At 31.3% G+C, this 15,286-nt stretch overlaps 1 protein-coding gene across 3 annotated transcripts in view; it reads right to left on the bottom strand.

Moving 5' to 3' along the window:
• Positions 1-11,018: 11,018 nt before the first annotated feature.
• The window catches only part of LOC110018955 (serine/threonine-protein kinase BLUS1), a 96,941-nt gene continuing 92,673 nt past the window's right edge, over positions 11,019-15,286 (bottom strand). For 2 of the 3 annotated variants that reach the window (XM_020716438.1, XM_020716439.1), the window contains exons 19-21: positions 11,884-11,957; positions 11,745-11,796; positions 11,019-11,327 (exon numbers count right to left, since the gene is read on the bottom strand). In XM_020716438.1, the coding sequence (XP_020572097.1) occupies positions 11,247-11,327; positions 11,745-11,796; positions 11,884-11,957 (207 nt within the window). In that variant the 3' untranslated portion in view covers positions 11,019-11,246. The remainder of the gene's footprint in view (positions 11,328-11,744; positions 11,797-11,883; positions 11,958-15,286) is intronic. The other variant, XM_020716440.1, reaches the window with a different exon arrangement.

The following is a 15,286-nucleotide window of genomic DNA, read 5'->3' as shown; positions in this document are numbered from 1 at the left end:
AGCAATTGATATATATATATATATATATATATATATATATATATATAGATAGATAGATATATCAGTCATTATCAAATTACACGAGCTCGAATTGAATTTGACTTCCTTAAGCCGGGGGCATTTACATACATACTGCACAATTCCTATTTATCTATACATATAACACCTAAAAATTACTCTTTACATTTATACCACCTAATCATTCAAATCACATAAAAAATAATACCATTTTAACTTTTAAAAGGTGCATACACCTTTTCATGCATATATGTGGTGGCATTTGTGTAAAAATTGAAGTTTAGGTGTTAGATATGTAAATACATAAGAATTAAGTTGTACGTATGTAAATCTTTCATCCATTCATTCTAAAAAACTAAAGTGTCAATCATCGATATGAATGCATAACCGGCTCTTTTATTTCAGTTGAAGCAACAATTTGAATAGATCATTAGGTTCATAATGTAAAACATGCTTAGAACATTGAATAGATTAGTTTGATTTTATCTTCTTCGTTGGAATGTACTTTGACATCATGCATGACTTCTAAATAAGACAGATAAATGGGTCTGTTTTCAACAACTTTCTATCTATTTTGTGTTTAAAATTATGACCACAATTTTAATCGGGTAATTACTCTCTTGCTATTTTTCATAAATTTTTATGATGGGAAACTGTTTTCTCAACCTGACATGTTAAAGTGAAATAGCTATAAAAATCCTGCTCCCTTAATTTTTGAAAAAAAATTATATTTATAATTTCAAGTTTTTTAAAAAAAATTTTCTCCAAAATTACAATCATCTCAAATAGATCCAAAATAATTAATATATAAATATAGTCAATTATTTTTTATTAATTAAATAGATCATTTATAATAAAATTATTTTCAAATAAATAGGTCAAACCAAAATTTAAAGTATAATATCTAAACTATAGTTTTAATTTATTCAATCTGTCTTTTATTGATTGTTGAATGCCATTTGTTTCTGCCAAGCGCCCACCACGCTGTACCGCAGTTATAGTTGGAGACTGTAAATTATGACATCTTGGCATTTGTTTTTATTTTTTTATTTTAAAAGCAACTGCGTGAGATAATGTTTCAATTGTTCTGTCTGATGCAACTGTAAAGAAGAATAGCAAGCCAATCTCGTATACAATTAATTGAGTAAACCGCACTTTTGTTTTACATTTTGAGTTTGTAAACTTCGAATTATGATGATGAGAAAAAAAGAATTAAATTGACTATTTGGTGTAAATTCTTAATTTGTTGGCCTCTAGGCTAAATAATAGTGAAAAGCATAGATTCAAGTGTATGTGATGCGGTCTTCTCTTCAACAGTTGCCAATACGTGTGATTTTCAAATGTAGCAGTGTCTCACGATGGTGATATTTGAGATACACTCTTTTTATGTTTCAACCATAAGTTGATAAGTAATTGGTACATTTAACATTTAAGAATTTGTATTACAGTTGATATATGAATGCCTACAACTCTACATGGGCGGAACAATTACCCTCAGTGAACCCTACCTTGATCCACCCTTGACTATACATGTAATTTATATAACAAATATTGATTAAATTCACTGTTTTTATTGTTATGATTATTGTTTTATAACTTGTAAAGACAGTTAGAACATTCAAACATTCTGAAAAGAAATAGATGATAATTTTTATCTCAACTTTGTTATTTATGAGGGATTAAACCACAAAATTTCCTTAAAAAGATGAGGGACAATTAGGAGTGTAAGTGGGGTTGTAAAAAGGCCAATACAGTTGATGAATCACCCGAATTTAGCTTGATTAATACTCATTATGTTTATTCAAATTAGTAAATAAATAAAATTGAATAATTTTTTAAAATTTGAAATAAATGAACTACATTTGAAGTCCAACTCTTTTGTTAATCTTCAAGCGCGAAAAAATTCATTTGTTGTTCAACAAATATTTTTTTAAATGTAATATAATTACATGATTAATTAATGAAATAAAATAAATTATCTAAAAATATTTCATTTTATATATAATAATAACATATTATAATTTAATATCAACATGCATATAAATTTAATACAAATTCTTCTTATTTTTTATTTCAAGGAACCAATTTGTTAGTACTTATTTATATTATTTGATTGAAAGAAAGTTTACTTCCAAGAGATATATTATTTATTTACTTGATATAAATAGGTTAGAAGCTAATTTAAACTTTTTCAATTACTTATTTATTTAAATTTGTAAAATTATTTGTTAATATATAACTTTATAAAAAAATTAAGTACTCATTAGAATGTTAATCTTATTTATTTGCCATATATGAAAAGCTATGTACAAATTAAATTCAAATTTATATACAAAATTGTATAGCCTTCCAAATTTTTAGGTTTTTCAATTAATATAAAAAGCCAAGTATAAATTAAATAAGAATATTAAAAATTTTAAGCAAGCCTAGGATGATCACATATGTGAAAGCTCGACTCAAGCTCGAACTAAAGGTGAAAAACTTTTGAGTCAACCAAGCAAAGTCCAATAAAGGACATACTCGACTCAGACCCGATTCGATTACAACCCTTATAAATGTAAGTGAGCCAAGCCAACTCATGAGTCGGCTCGAGCTCAGCTCTATAAGTGGCTCGTGAATTGAGCTTGATATGCTAGCAAGCCCAAATCAAGCCAAACGCAACTCGACTCATTAGTTTATGAGCCGGTTTGTTTAAAAATTATTAATATAAAAAATATATAAAAAATTAAAATTCGAAACCATAAATTTAAATTAATAAATATATTAAAAAAGGTATTTTGAATTTTATATCAAGTAAATTCTTATTAATTATATTTTACGTTCTTATTCTATTTGTCATTTTATTATAATAGTTTAATTAAAATTTATTTATCTTATTCATACTAAACAAGTTGACTCAAAAGTTGGCTCAAACTCATAGATGTATGCTTGAACACAATTAATTAATCAAACTTAAGCTCAATCCAAAGGTGGTTCGAGCTCCACTCGACTCGTTTACACCCCCAAGGACAATACACTAGTTAACAATCTTAATTTTAAAGATGAGTATTAGATCACTTAATTCCAATGTCATTAATGTTCTCAAATGTTCAAGAAAATATCAAGTGATTAGGGTGAGATTATTTTTACTTATACGATGAATTGTTTAATGAAAATGCTAGCGAGAGATGAAATAAAATATTACTCTATAAATCTATACAAAAAATAAGGGGGAATAAGTTGGAGGAAGCTTATGGATATGAAGAATCCCAGATTTTTGTTCCATGGTCACCATTAATAATTGACCTCAAGCCAAAAGTGACTCAAGCTCCGCTCGACACGTTTACACCTCTAAGGACAACACACTAGATAACAATCTTAATATTAAGGTTGAGTTTGAGATCACCTAGCTAATTCCAATGTCACTAATACTCTCAAATATTCAAAAAAATATCAAGTGATAAAAGGAGATTATTATTACTTGTATGATGCAGTGTTTAATTAAGATGCTGATAAAATAAAATATCACTCTAGAAATCTGTAAGAAATACGGGGGAAAAGGCTCATGAATGTGAAGAATCCAAGAGATTTGTTCGACGATCACTGCTAATAATTGTTATCACTCGACTATCATTTCTAAATGCTGCTATTAGATGTTGCCCAGTAGTCGCCTCTGTACCACCTCCACCCTTCATTAATTGATGTTGATGATTTTCATCATTCAACACTTTTATTTTCTATCAATTGACACTAAAGTCGCGCGCTCTTCAACATTTTCACTGCACTCATTGGAGGCCAAGTAAAAAAAATTCAAACTTGATGCTATATATTGGACTATTATAACGAGGCCAAGCCATGTGCCATTTGTGATTTTCATTTATATGTGTATGTGAAACTTCGAGAAATTGCAAGACAAAAATACTCTCATGACTTTGTAAATTTTCTAGAACACATTAAAAATCATTAGTAACATTCATTGCATCCAACAAAATAATGAGATTTAATAAACGTGTCACTTAAAAAGGTATGTTCTCTAATTTTAAATAACCAATTAGGCCCAAAGTTTATTTAATATAGAAAGTTTTATGTTGTGTGCTAATAATTAAAAAGGAAAAAAAATTATAATGTTTAGCAAAATAAAAAAAATTTCCATTTGTTATAATATATGATTCTAACTAGCTCACTTTTCCAAAATTGGAGGCATTAATACCATGTAAAAGATGTAGGGTATGAAAAGTTTGCTTTTTCAAAAAGACTTCTATTACAATGGGGTAGCGAACATGGAGGTGCAAATGTGGATGCTAGCAAAAAGTTTTCAAAAATAATACTTCACTTATAAAAAGGGAGTAGCTTGGACAACTAAAATTATTGAGCCAATAATAGAAGCCAAGATGTCTCTCTTTTGTCAAGTAAATTGGTTACTTGAGAGTTTTGAAAGTTGTATATTATCGAGGAATGGGACCACTAAATTAATAAACTTGAAGTTCATGGAGTTCTTGCTAGTAGCATCCAAGTTTTTGGCAAACAAATGCTATTACTTAAATATACGTTGACTAATTTGTATTTAACATTAGTGGTCGCTCTAGCAGTTATGCTAGCTTCTGAGTAATATATTTAGAGTAGAGAGATCAAATGTTACCCATCAAGAAATTACATAAAAATGAGACATAAAAGCATGTTTGTATTTGGTCCTTGCTATGAGCAATTTCTTTTATATTGTCTCAGTTTGATTGTTATCTCTAATATCAGCCCTCTCTACTATGATATATTAAACTCAAATATAGTTTATCAAATAAAAAAAACCTACAATATGTTTTAAAGGAGACAAAAAAAAAGGAGACATGACCTATGGTGAGCATTGATGAACCCTCTCTCTCATATTTTAAAAAACTAAATTTCATCACTTCCATTGCACCGACTTGTAATGAGTGAGAGGTTGGAGAGTTAGTACATTAAGATTAAAAGTAGAAATAATAGGAGTAAATTTTAGGCCAATTTTCTAAAATTTTTTTACTACCTTTAAATGGAGACTGCTAACACTTTTATTAAACACTTTTCTCAGTTTAATATGAAAATCTATAATTTGTTTCTCTTATAAATGATTAAAAATGGAAACATTCTTAATGTGATATTATTTTTTTTTTCCTTTGCATCTAATCACTTTTGTCATAAGATGAATCTACAATCCTTTAAAAAAAAAAAAAAACTAAATCGATAACTTGATAGTTTGTTGTTCTAATTTTCACAATGCAGTAACACCTAAGTGGATGGATATTTATCAAATTGAAATCAAAAGCAAAGATAATATGAGGGTAATTTAGGGATTTTCTCAAACCTTTATGATTGATCATCTTTAGTTGGAGAGTTCTAATATATTAAATTTAACATTTATCTCCCTTTCGAGTTATATGTTGATGTTTTCACGTTTTTCTTTTTTGAGAAGATTAAGTTGAGTAAACTTTATTTTGGGTCTTAATAATAAGTTTATTCATGTGACTAAAAAAATAGAGCGCCCATGATCGCTTAAACTCGTATGATTCTGGTATAAGACTATTAGACTTATAAATTCTCATTTTACTTTATAGTACTTCTTTATTTACTAGCATTATTTTCCTATATCTATTTTATCTTTCTATTAATTAAAGTACTATAGTTATTTCATTATTTGACAAATTTTTCCTTTACTTTATAATACTTATTCATTTGTTAGCATTTAATATCGAATTTGTATATTTCCGTAAAGTTTATTTTTCTATTTATTGAATTTGTATATTTATCTCCCAAAAACTTATGTCATTTCAAAGTATTTTTCTTACCATTTAATACGTAGCCTAATGTTGAGCCTCTTGGCTCATTGGATCCAAACATATTTCTATTTTGGCTACCCAAGTAATTTTGCTTGGATTATTTCCCATGCTAATTTGGTGTCCTTAGTGTTTGAGCGACTTCTTTCTTATTGAATAGGAACCAAATGTGCTTATCTTGAATCGGCAAAAGAGCAAAATTGAACTATTCCATCTCTCTCAAGATAAAGTCTAGGAATAGTAATCCCTTTCAAGATTATTTCCAAGTGATGTTACATTACAAGATGAATGGTTCAAACCTAATAAGTTATTCTCTTTAAGCTCTTAGCTCACCAACTCATGATTATGCTCAAGTGGTTCTTAAATTAGGGTGGTGATGGGGTCAAACCTATATTTATATAAGTGTTAGTGGGCAATTCATTAAAGTACATTTTGACTCATTTATATATAACACATTTTTTCAATAAATTTAACATAGATTTTTTTAAAAAAAATATAAATCAAATTCAGTTTGAGTCCGTTCCAATTGAAATTTCAACAAAGAGCGACGTGCAAAAAAATATTTAAATTTCTTGAGATTTATTATAATTTAATAAAAAATTTAATTTAAAGCCAACAAAAATAAATAATGTTTATGCATGATAGATAATATAGTCAAATTTTGAGTCTCAAAACAACCCTCTAATGCTATATTTATTTTAATTTAGAGTTATTAGGAGGAAAATGTGTGGGGTCATTATGGATGTCCTAAGCTCGTTATGGTTAGACCATTAATAAATACCCACTAAGGTCAACGTTTTAGAGTTCTTCAATGGCCTTGATAACTCTTTGTACCATTTGGATTATCATAGCTATGATAATATTAAATATCATTCAACAACTAATTTTCTCTATTAGTACAATGCCCATATGCCTTATGTATTCTCCTCATTTCCACAAGTTCAAATTCCATAGATATAATAGCCTTTCAAAAGTTTATATCTGTATAAATTTTTAAATATAACAAAAACAGGAATGCTGGTCGGAGTCAACATTTTGAAAACCAAAACAGATAATTATAAAATGGAAGATATAAAAGTTTTAGGTTCAAATATTTGAATACAATTCAACCGATGCAGTTGTGATGAAAATAGAAGTATTAAATCCTTAAAAAGTACTTGATCATGTAATCACGCTAATAATGATATTAATATGCAGTAAAAAAAGATAAAACCTTGATTGCTATGCAAAAAAAAATGATAAACCAAAAATAAAAAAAAATAAAATAAAAATAAAAATAAAAACTAAAATTAAAAAAATTTTCAGTCAAGAGTCATTGATATCTATTCAACATTGATAGTATTCTTCATGCGTTCTAGAAAATTCGCCGTGGTAGAGTACCAGATTATCGTCTTAGAGTTGCACGAGAATTCAACACACATTCCGGTGAAAGAAAAACAAGCAGTGCTGACACCATAAGTTTTTACATGGAAAACCCGTAAAGGGAAAAATCCATGGGGTCTGACCCAGTTGTAAGAATCCACTTTTTATTGATGATTACAGAAATCTCTTGTCTCACAGACGGGAAAGGGTTACTAGATTTTTCAAAGTTATAGTGTCGTCTGATTGCGTCTAATTAATGGTGCACGATGACAATCAGAAATGGTTGACAGCAGCCGACGGGTGTCTACAATGGTAAGCGACGGTCTACAGTGGTGTACGACTGTAGGCGGTGGTGGACTGCGGTAGGCGGTGGTGGACTGCGGTAGGCGGTGGTGGACGGGTCAGTGGTGATCGACAGCAGTCGGTGGTGGTCAACGGAGGTTGGTGGTGGTCGACGACGGTCAGCCGTTGGCAGTGGTCAACGACGATCTGCAGTGGTCAACGAGGATCGGGATGGTGCAGGACTTCAGCTCCTTCTAAGAGCTTCAAGTTTTATCTTAAGGCTCAAGCCCAACTTCATGAGATGGTGTGACACTCTATTTATAGTGTTATGTGTGCAATTAATGCAAGAATATAAATCATTTTGATCGGACAATCCATAAAGCTTTTTTAAATCATACAACATTTAATGAACATTTGAAAGTCTTAATAATATTGAAATTCAGTGATCTTGGGCTCTTTGGACTTGTTTTGCCAAGACACTCAATTCAACTATGAACTTGATAGATTCGACATCTGTTTGGCCTTCCAAATATCTCCAGAAATCTTTCAAGAGCAGTTTAATGACTTTATCCGAGCTTGATTTGACTCGGATTGGACAAACTTTGATATCATTTGGTCTGTCTCATCAAGCCGGGCAGTTTGGTTTGCTGAAATCGGAGCTCTGGATGAATTGTTATCAAGATTTAAATGTTTTTTGCTCAAATATTAGCTCAAGATCCGTATCATACCTCGAGATTCATGCCGAATAATGAAAAACTGTGGGCTGAGCATCAATTCTTTTTTTTTTTTCACTTTTAATAACATTACAATGGATTTATCTGTATTCTAATTAGTTAGATGATGATTATTCATTACTTAGGTTGAAAATAGTCTTTCTCCACCCAAAATGATTTTCATCCAATATTTAAATATCATTAATGTTATTGATGTACTGATTTCAAAATTTTTCATACATAAATGTCAATTAATCGTATGCTCTATATTAAGAAGCCCAAAACTCAAGATACATTTATAGATAGAACTTGCATCAGCGCATTAATAAGTTTAATACATGTGTTTACGAAAAAGACTGATTAAATCACATTATACTGCCAACATAAAGGTAATCTTTCTTATACATTCTGCAAAATTTATACTTTCAAGATTTAAAAATTCAAAGTATGACACGGAGCTCAAGATAATTTTTTGAGATTGGTATGCTCAAACCTTGATAAAAAGTCATCCAGAACTCTGAGTTCAACAAAATTATAGTCAAACTGACCGGCTCGAAGAGAGGAACGTTAGTTTAATCCGAGTCAAATCAAGCCCGGATCAAATCATTAACTGCTTTTGAAAGATTCCTGAATACATTTGAAAGGTCAAACAGATGTCGAATCTCACAAGTTGATAGTCAAATCGAACATCTCGATAAGATGAATCCAACGAGCTCAAAATCACTCAATTCTGATATCATTAAGACATTCAAATTTTCATTAAACACCGTATGATTAAAGGGTGCTATCAGACCGTTCAACCAAAATGATTCATATTCCTGCATTAATTGTACCCAGAACATTATAAATAGAACCCCACTCCTCTCATCAGGGAGAGCTTAAGCTTAGAGAGAGTCTGAGGCTTTGAGAGGGAGCTGCAACTCAACATCACCATCGACCATGATCGACCACCGCCTACCTCCATTGACAACCGCCGACCGTCGTCGACCACTACCGACAGCAGTCGAACATCGCTATTCACCGTCGATTTCCGTCAACCACCGTCGACCACAGTGACTTTCATCGACTAACGCCGACCTCCGCTAATCGTCGTCGACCACCGCTAATTGTCGTCGACCATCGCTAACCACCATCAATCACCATCAATCACCATCAATCACTATCAACTAAATGTCAGCAGTCGACACTATAATCTGAAAAATATAGTTACAATTTTTCTTCTGCGGGACAGGAGATTTCTGTAATCATTAATCAATAGTGGATTTTCACAACTGGGTCAGACGTCATGATTTTTTCTATTTATGGTTTTCCCACATAAAAACATCTGGAGTCAGCACTATTTATTTCTCTTTTATTTATGTATTTGCTGAATTCTCGTACAACGCTAACTTGATAATTCGTCACCCTACCGCTGCATCAATAACCATATTCTCATTTATAATCGTGAAAATTTATAAATGTTCTCTTGATTTCTACACCACTGTTTAGTTTGATAGCATCAATATGATTATTTGAAATATTAAAATTATTTGAATTAGTGAAATAAATACGAGATTTTAAATTTTAAGTATAGTTGCTGCACAACATTCAAACTTTTGTTACTTACAGAACCAAGTCATTTTTTGAACCACCGAATCCGCACATTTATGTGTCATAATCAAAATATTAAGATATTAATAAAAATGAGAATATGTTCAGATTTTATTCTGAATTTTGATATTAAGTGAGAATTTTAAAAACTAATGAAGAATCTTAATTTGGTAAATAGCAAAATTTTAGTGCACTATATATGCAATTTCCCTACGACTACAAAAAGCATGAAATCAATGTGAAATACATCCGTTGGCGTAGACAACTAACAGGCTACCAACATGTTGCATCTAAGGCTGTAAAAAAAGCTCGTTGTTTGCAAATAGTTTGTGTTCGATTTATCAATGAGTTCGTGTTTGATTCGCTAGATAAGTAAACGAGACGAACATGAACAAAATTTTTTCATTCAATTAATTAAACGAACCAAACGCGAACAATGACGCGTTTGTTTGTGTTCAAATCATTATTGTTCTAAATATAAAATAATTTAAAATAATTATATATAAAAAATTTATGATATTAAAAAAATTTAAATTTTATAAATTATAATATATAATATATTAATATACTATATTAGTAATATACTAATATAGAAATTATATATTTATATAATATAAGTTATATAATTAATATAATATATTATTCATATATATTAATATTAGGGATGTTTAGCAAACAACTAGTGTTCGGCTCGTTCGTTAAGAAACGAACGACGGACAGTGACTTCACAAATAATTTCGAACACGAGTTTATTTCAAACAAACTAAATTTCAAAAAAACCGAACACAAACACAAACTCTGTTCATTCGTGTTCGGTTCGTTTACACCTCTAGTTGCATCAACGCCAACTGTGGTCAATGATAAATAAAGAGAGCTGTGTGCAACAAACAACGGCGACAACATTTTGCACAGAGAAAGACTTAAATTCATTTAAATCTAACGATTTTCAAATATATTAAAATTGAGTTAGAAGAATGAAAATTTATTTTTCTTTGTACCAAATACCAAAATTTTCAAAATTCCTACAAAAAGAATTAAATGCATTTCTTTTGCTGCAAAAAAAAAAAAGCATTAAAACCTTTGATCCACAATAAACTAATAAAAGAATGACACTAAAAACATAAATAAATGAAACTATAATGTTCAATCTGAATTTCTTTAACAAATGAATTCTTCTTATGTTCTATGCATATGCCAATCTGCTAGCAGTAAAAAACATTATTTATTTCTTAAAAATGGCAAAAAACATATACATACAAAGGGACCAGAATGATCATAAAAAACTGCACAAAGCAAAAGCCATTTCATTAATAATAAATTACAAATATATAATAAACATTTACAAGGGAAAAAAAATTGCCCCCTATAAGGGTGCCCCCATTCCTAAGCCACATTACAAATGTACAGAGAGTATTCAAATAAAAGAATATGAACGTAGGTGGCTGAGGCCCTACTACAAAAAACTAAAGTGGATTTGGTGTTCATTCTGCGTTGAGTATTAAGAACACCCCCTTTCTGGTTGAACATCACATTCTTTGATTACCATCTCCTTCTGAAAAGAATTTATCTTCCGTTCCAACTGAAACAAGAGAGGAAGGGGGTTTACTTTGAAACTTGGTACAAAACATGGTTTGAGTCTAGCCTAGACTCTCCTTTATCTGAATATTCACAGACTTACTACGCGCTGCTCTCCTATTTATGACTGGTACAAATCTAAAAACTAGTATTGTGACCAATTTTTTATTAGTAAAATAAGTGAGATGTGCCTCTATTGTTTAACAAAAATAATAGCAAAAGTTTTCATCAGCTTGTGCATAATTGGTTTAATGATGTCTATGAAATAATATTGTTACTTATTTTCTAAACACTTCAGTTATTTGGGGAAATAAAAAAGCTTTAATAGATGTTTCATTAGTGCAGCTATGCAAATGCAAGGCCAAACAATATTTTATTTTCAAAATTATAACAGCACAATGTATGAAAGTTCGGTACCAACCTGGGCATTCTTATATTTAATTCTTTGTAGCTCATCAGCAAGATCATCAACCCTGGAAAGAAAGATAAGTTGAACAAAAACTTCAAGAAAATAAAATATTTTGGGAATAATGAAATTTCAAAAAATATTGATAATTTACTGTTGCTGCAGCTGAAGAATATAAGACTGTAGCTGCCGCTCCTTAATAGCCGTTAGAGATGGCTGCACTCCCAACAAATTTGAATAAGATTAATGCATACAGGAGAAAAAAAATTTAATAAATAAAAATGAAAAATAAAACTTTTTAGGTGGCTACAATTGATGATGGTTTTCAGTAATTACGAAAAAGAATAAGCTGCATAATACAACGTACATGAAATGATTGTCGGCGAACTCTTCCTAGAAGGCGACAGTAATGGATGAAATGAATGCACTTCGGTGAAACCATACATGAAATGTTGTTGATATTTCTCGATAAAAGAAAACATAGGATTGTCGGCGGTTTTTAGCACTAAATTTACCTCAGATGAACACAACAAAGTGCGTTTGGTTACCAAAGGCAATTCACAAACCTATGGAGTTGACAATGAGGAGTTGTTTGCTCCAATAGCTAAATTGAAAACCATTCGGGTTCTGTTATCTCTTGCCGTGAATCTGGATTGACCATTACACCAATTGGATGTCAATAACATTTTCCTTAACTGGGATCTTGCAGAGAAGATGTATATGTCTCTCCCACCAGGCTTTGACTCAACCTCTTCCCGTGGACAAGTGCTTCGGCTGCAAAAATCTATTTATGGATTAAAACAATCCCTTCGAGCATAGTTTGACTAGTTTACACAAGTTGTTGTGGGACATGCTTTCTCTCAGGCCAATATGATCATGCGATGTTCTTCCGCCTCTCATCCGACGACCGGATTGCCATCCCCTAAGTCAATGCATCAGACTCAAAGGTGATGATCGACCGAATTTGGAATCTCACAAAAGCATTTTTGCCGCATCTTTTAATAGAAAGGACTTGGGTGGGTTCTCTCTGATATTTCCTAGGAATGGAAGTAGCTCGATCCTCTCGGGGCATTAGCCTTTCCCAGCGCAAATATGTGAGAGATTTACTGACTAAGACATAGCTACTTCATTGCAAACCGATCGTTGTTCCAATGGATTCCAATGAGAAGTTGACAATTGTTCCTAATGCAATTCCAGTGAACAAGACACAACACCGACGTCTAGTGTGGAAATGCATTTACCTAGCCCATATGCGCCCAAACTGTCACGCTGTTGGTATTATCAGTCAGTTCATGCATGATCCCTACGAGCACCACCTCACCGCTATACATCGAATCCTCCACTACTTAAGGTACACCGGGATCATATTTATTGTTTTCTCATCACACGTCTCACTCTGTTGCAGATCATACGAACGCCAATTAGGCCTGGTCCATCCATGATTGTCGATCTACCTCGGGTTATTGCTTCTTCGTGTGGGGAAACCTAATCACATGAAAGAGTATAAACTAATCCTTGGTTGCCAGTACCAATGCAAAAGTTGTGTTTCGATCTGTCCCTAGAAGTATTTGAAGCCCTCTAGTTGCACATCATGCTCTGAGAGTTACTTAAGTCAGTCTTCATTCCTCTACAACTGTTTTGAGACAATAAAACCGACATCAGTAATGCTCATAATCCAGTCCAATATGATTATATCAAGCATGTGGAGATTGACTGTCATTTTATCAAAGAGAAGCTTGATTCTAGGAAAATTTGTGTTCCATTCATCCCTTCTATTGGACAACTAGTAGATATTCTCACACAGAATCATTCTCAACCGTTGTTTGAAGAGTCCAAATCCAAGTTGAACATGATTGAACTCTATGCTTCGGCTTGAGAGGGACTGTTAGAAGTTATAAGCATTGATTTATTTCCTTTACAAATATTTCCTATTTTATATATTGCCTTCCAGTTTTATGTATTTTCTATTTGTATGTCTTTCCTATTTATATATTTTTTATGTTAGAGTCATGTAATTTGTATTTATATATCCATACTCATATCAATAAAATTATCCTGCTCTATTCCCAAATTCTACATATTATATTTTGTTAACCGGACGTTCGGACGATGATGTGGATTGCACCACACAACCGTACGAACGTTTGTTATCCGGAAGCAATATTTTCTTCTGCCATGGTGATAAGCCCGTGTCAAATTTTTAACCATTTTTATTTTTATTTCATAAACAAATAAATATAATCGAGAATACATAAAATACATTTAGTATTTTCTAAGTATTTTCATCCCCAACTGGTCGATTGTTGTCGCCACAACTGGCCTCTGGCCATCATTTTCGCCACCACCACTAGCATCGATCACCATCGCTCAACACCCTTGCTGGTCACAACAACCTCGCAGTGCCACACAACACCTGGCCACATTAATTAACTTACACAATAATCAATAAAAAAATAACATGTGTTTATGATACCAAACAAGTTTTATTTTAAATCAAAAACAGAAATAAAATTGAAAAATGTGTTCCCAAACATTCCTGACATTGATCTTGTACATCGAAACAAAGATATTTAACTTTCTTAAAGACGATATACTATAAAACTTCTTGAAAAAATTAATCTTTTTGGCGCAAATCAGTTGACTCACCCATGAATACAGAAAGTTACAAAGACGCTTCTCGCTATTAAAGTCTGGTCGGCAGACTTATCTAACTAACCATTGCACAACCAGTCATATCCCTTATTGTTTATATGACAAGTCAATATATGCAAAACTTAAAGAAGAAACACGTGGATGATATTTTTAAGAATTTTGAGATATACCCATAATGAAGATTGATATTTTAGAAAAAAAATGAGTTTATAAAAAATAAAATCATTTAAGAATAGAAGATTGCTAATTCAAATGCTGGCAAGATTGGATTTACTAAGGATCTGAAATCTAATTCATGATGCTATAACTTTATGGGTGAAAAGTTCATGTCATGCAGATGTAAAAAGCCAAGTAATGTAGCTAGATCTAATGCTAAAATTAAATGCAAGGCCACTGCCCATTTAACTTAGAAAATATTGTTGGGGAAACTCTAGTAGAAGAGTTGGACTCCCTTAACACAGCCTATTATCCTTAATTGTGATAATCAAGTAGTTAATCTAAATTAAAAACAATTCCATCTTATAAAAAGAACCAAACATAATAGTGTCATTTTATCAAAGATAACAATCCTACCGACAAAGATCATCACTTCACACTTCTCCAATGAAGATCAATTACCTGATATATTTGTCAAGTCACCAGGACCTTTTAGCTTTTCCAATCTTTATAATGAGTTGGAGCTAATTGATATATGTGTTCTAATTTGAGAGGAAGTGTTATTTTATGAGTGTATTATATCAAAAAAAAAAAAAATACTATTACAATATCTAATTGAGGATAATCTTCTCATTATTATCTTTCTTTTTTGTCTTCAACTTTGTTTATATATATAACTTTATATTCAGTCACTGAGATATAACAAAAACTTCTCCTCACAATAGAAATAATCCCCTAGTCAAGAATAT

This window comes from Phalaenopsis equestris, unplaced genomic scaffold, assembly GCF_001263595.1.
Source record: "Phalaenopsis equestris unplaced genomic scaffold, ASM126359v1 Scaffold000036, whole genome shotgun sequence".
Lineage (NCBI taxonomy): Eukaryota > Viridiplantae > Streptophyta > Magnoliopsida > Asparagales > Orchidaceae > Phalaenopsis > Phalaenopsis equestris.
Note: the sequence above shows the minus strand (reverse complement) of the source record. Positions and strands in the feature narration are given on the sequence as shown.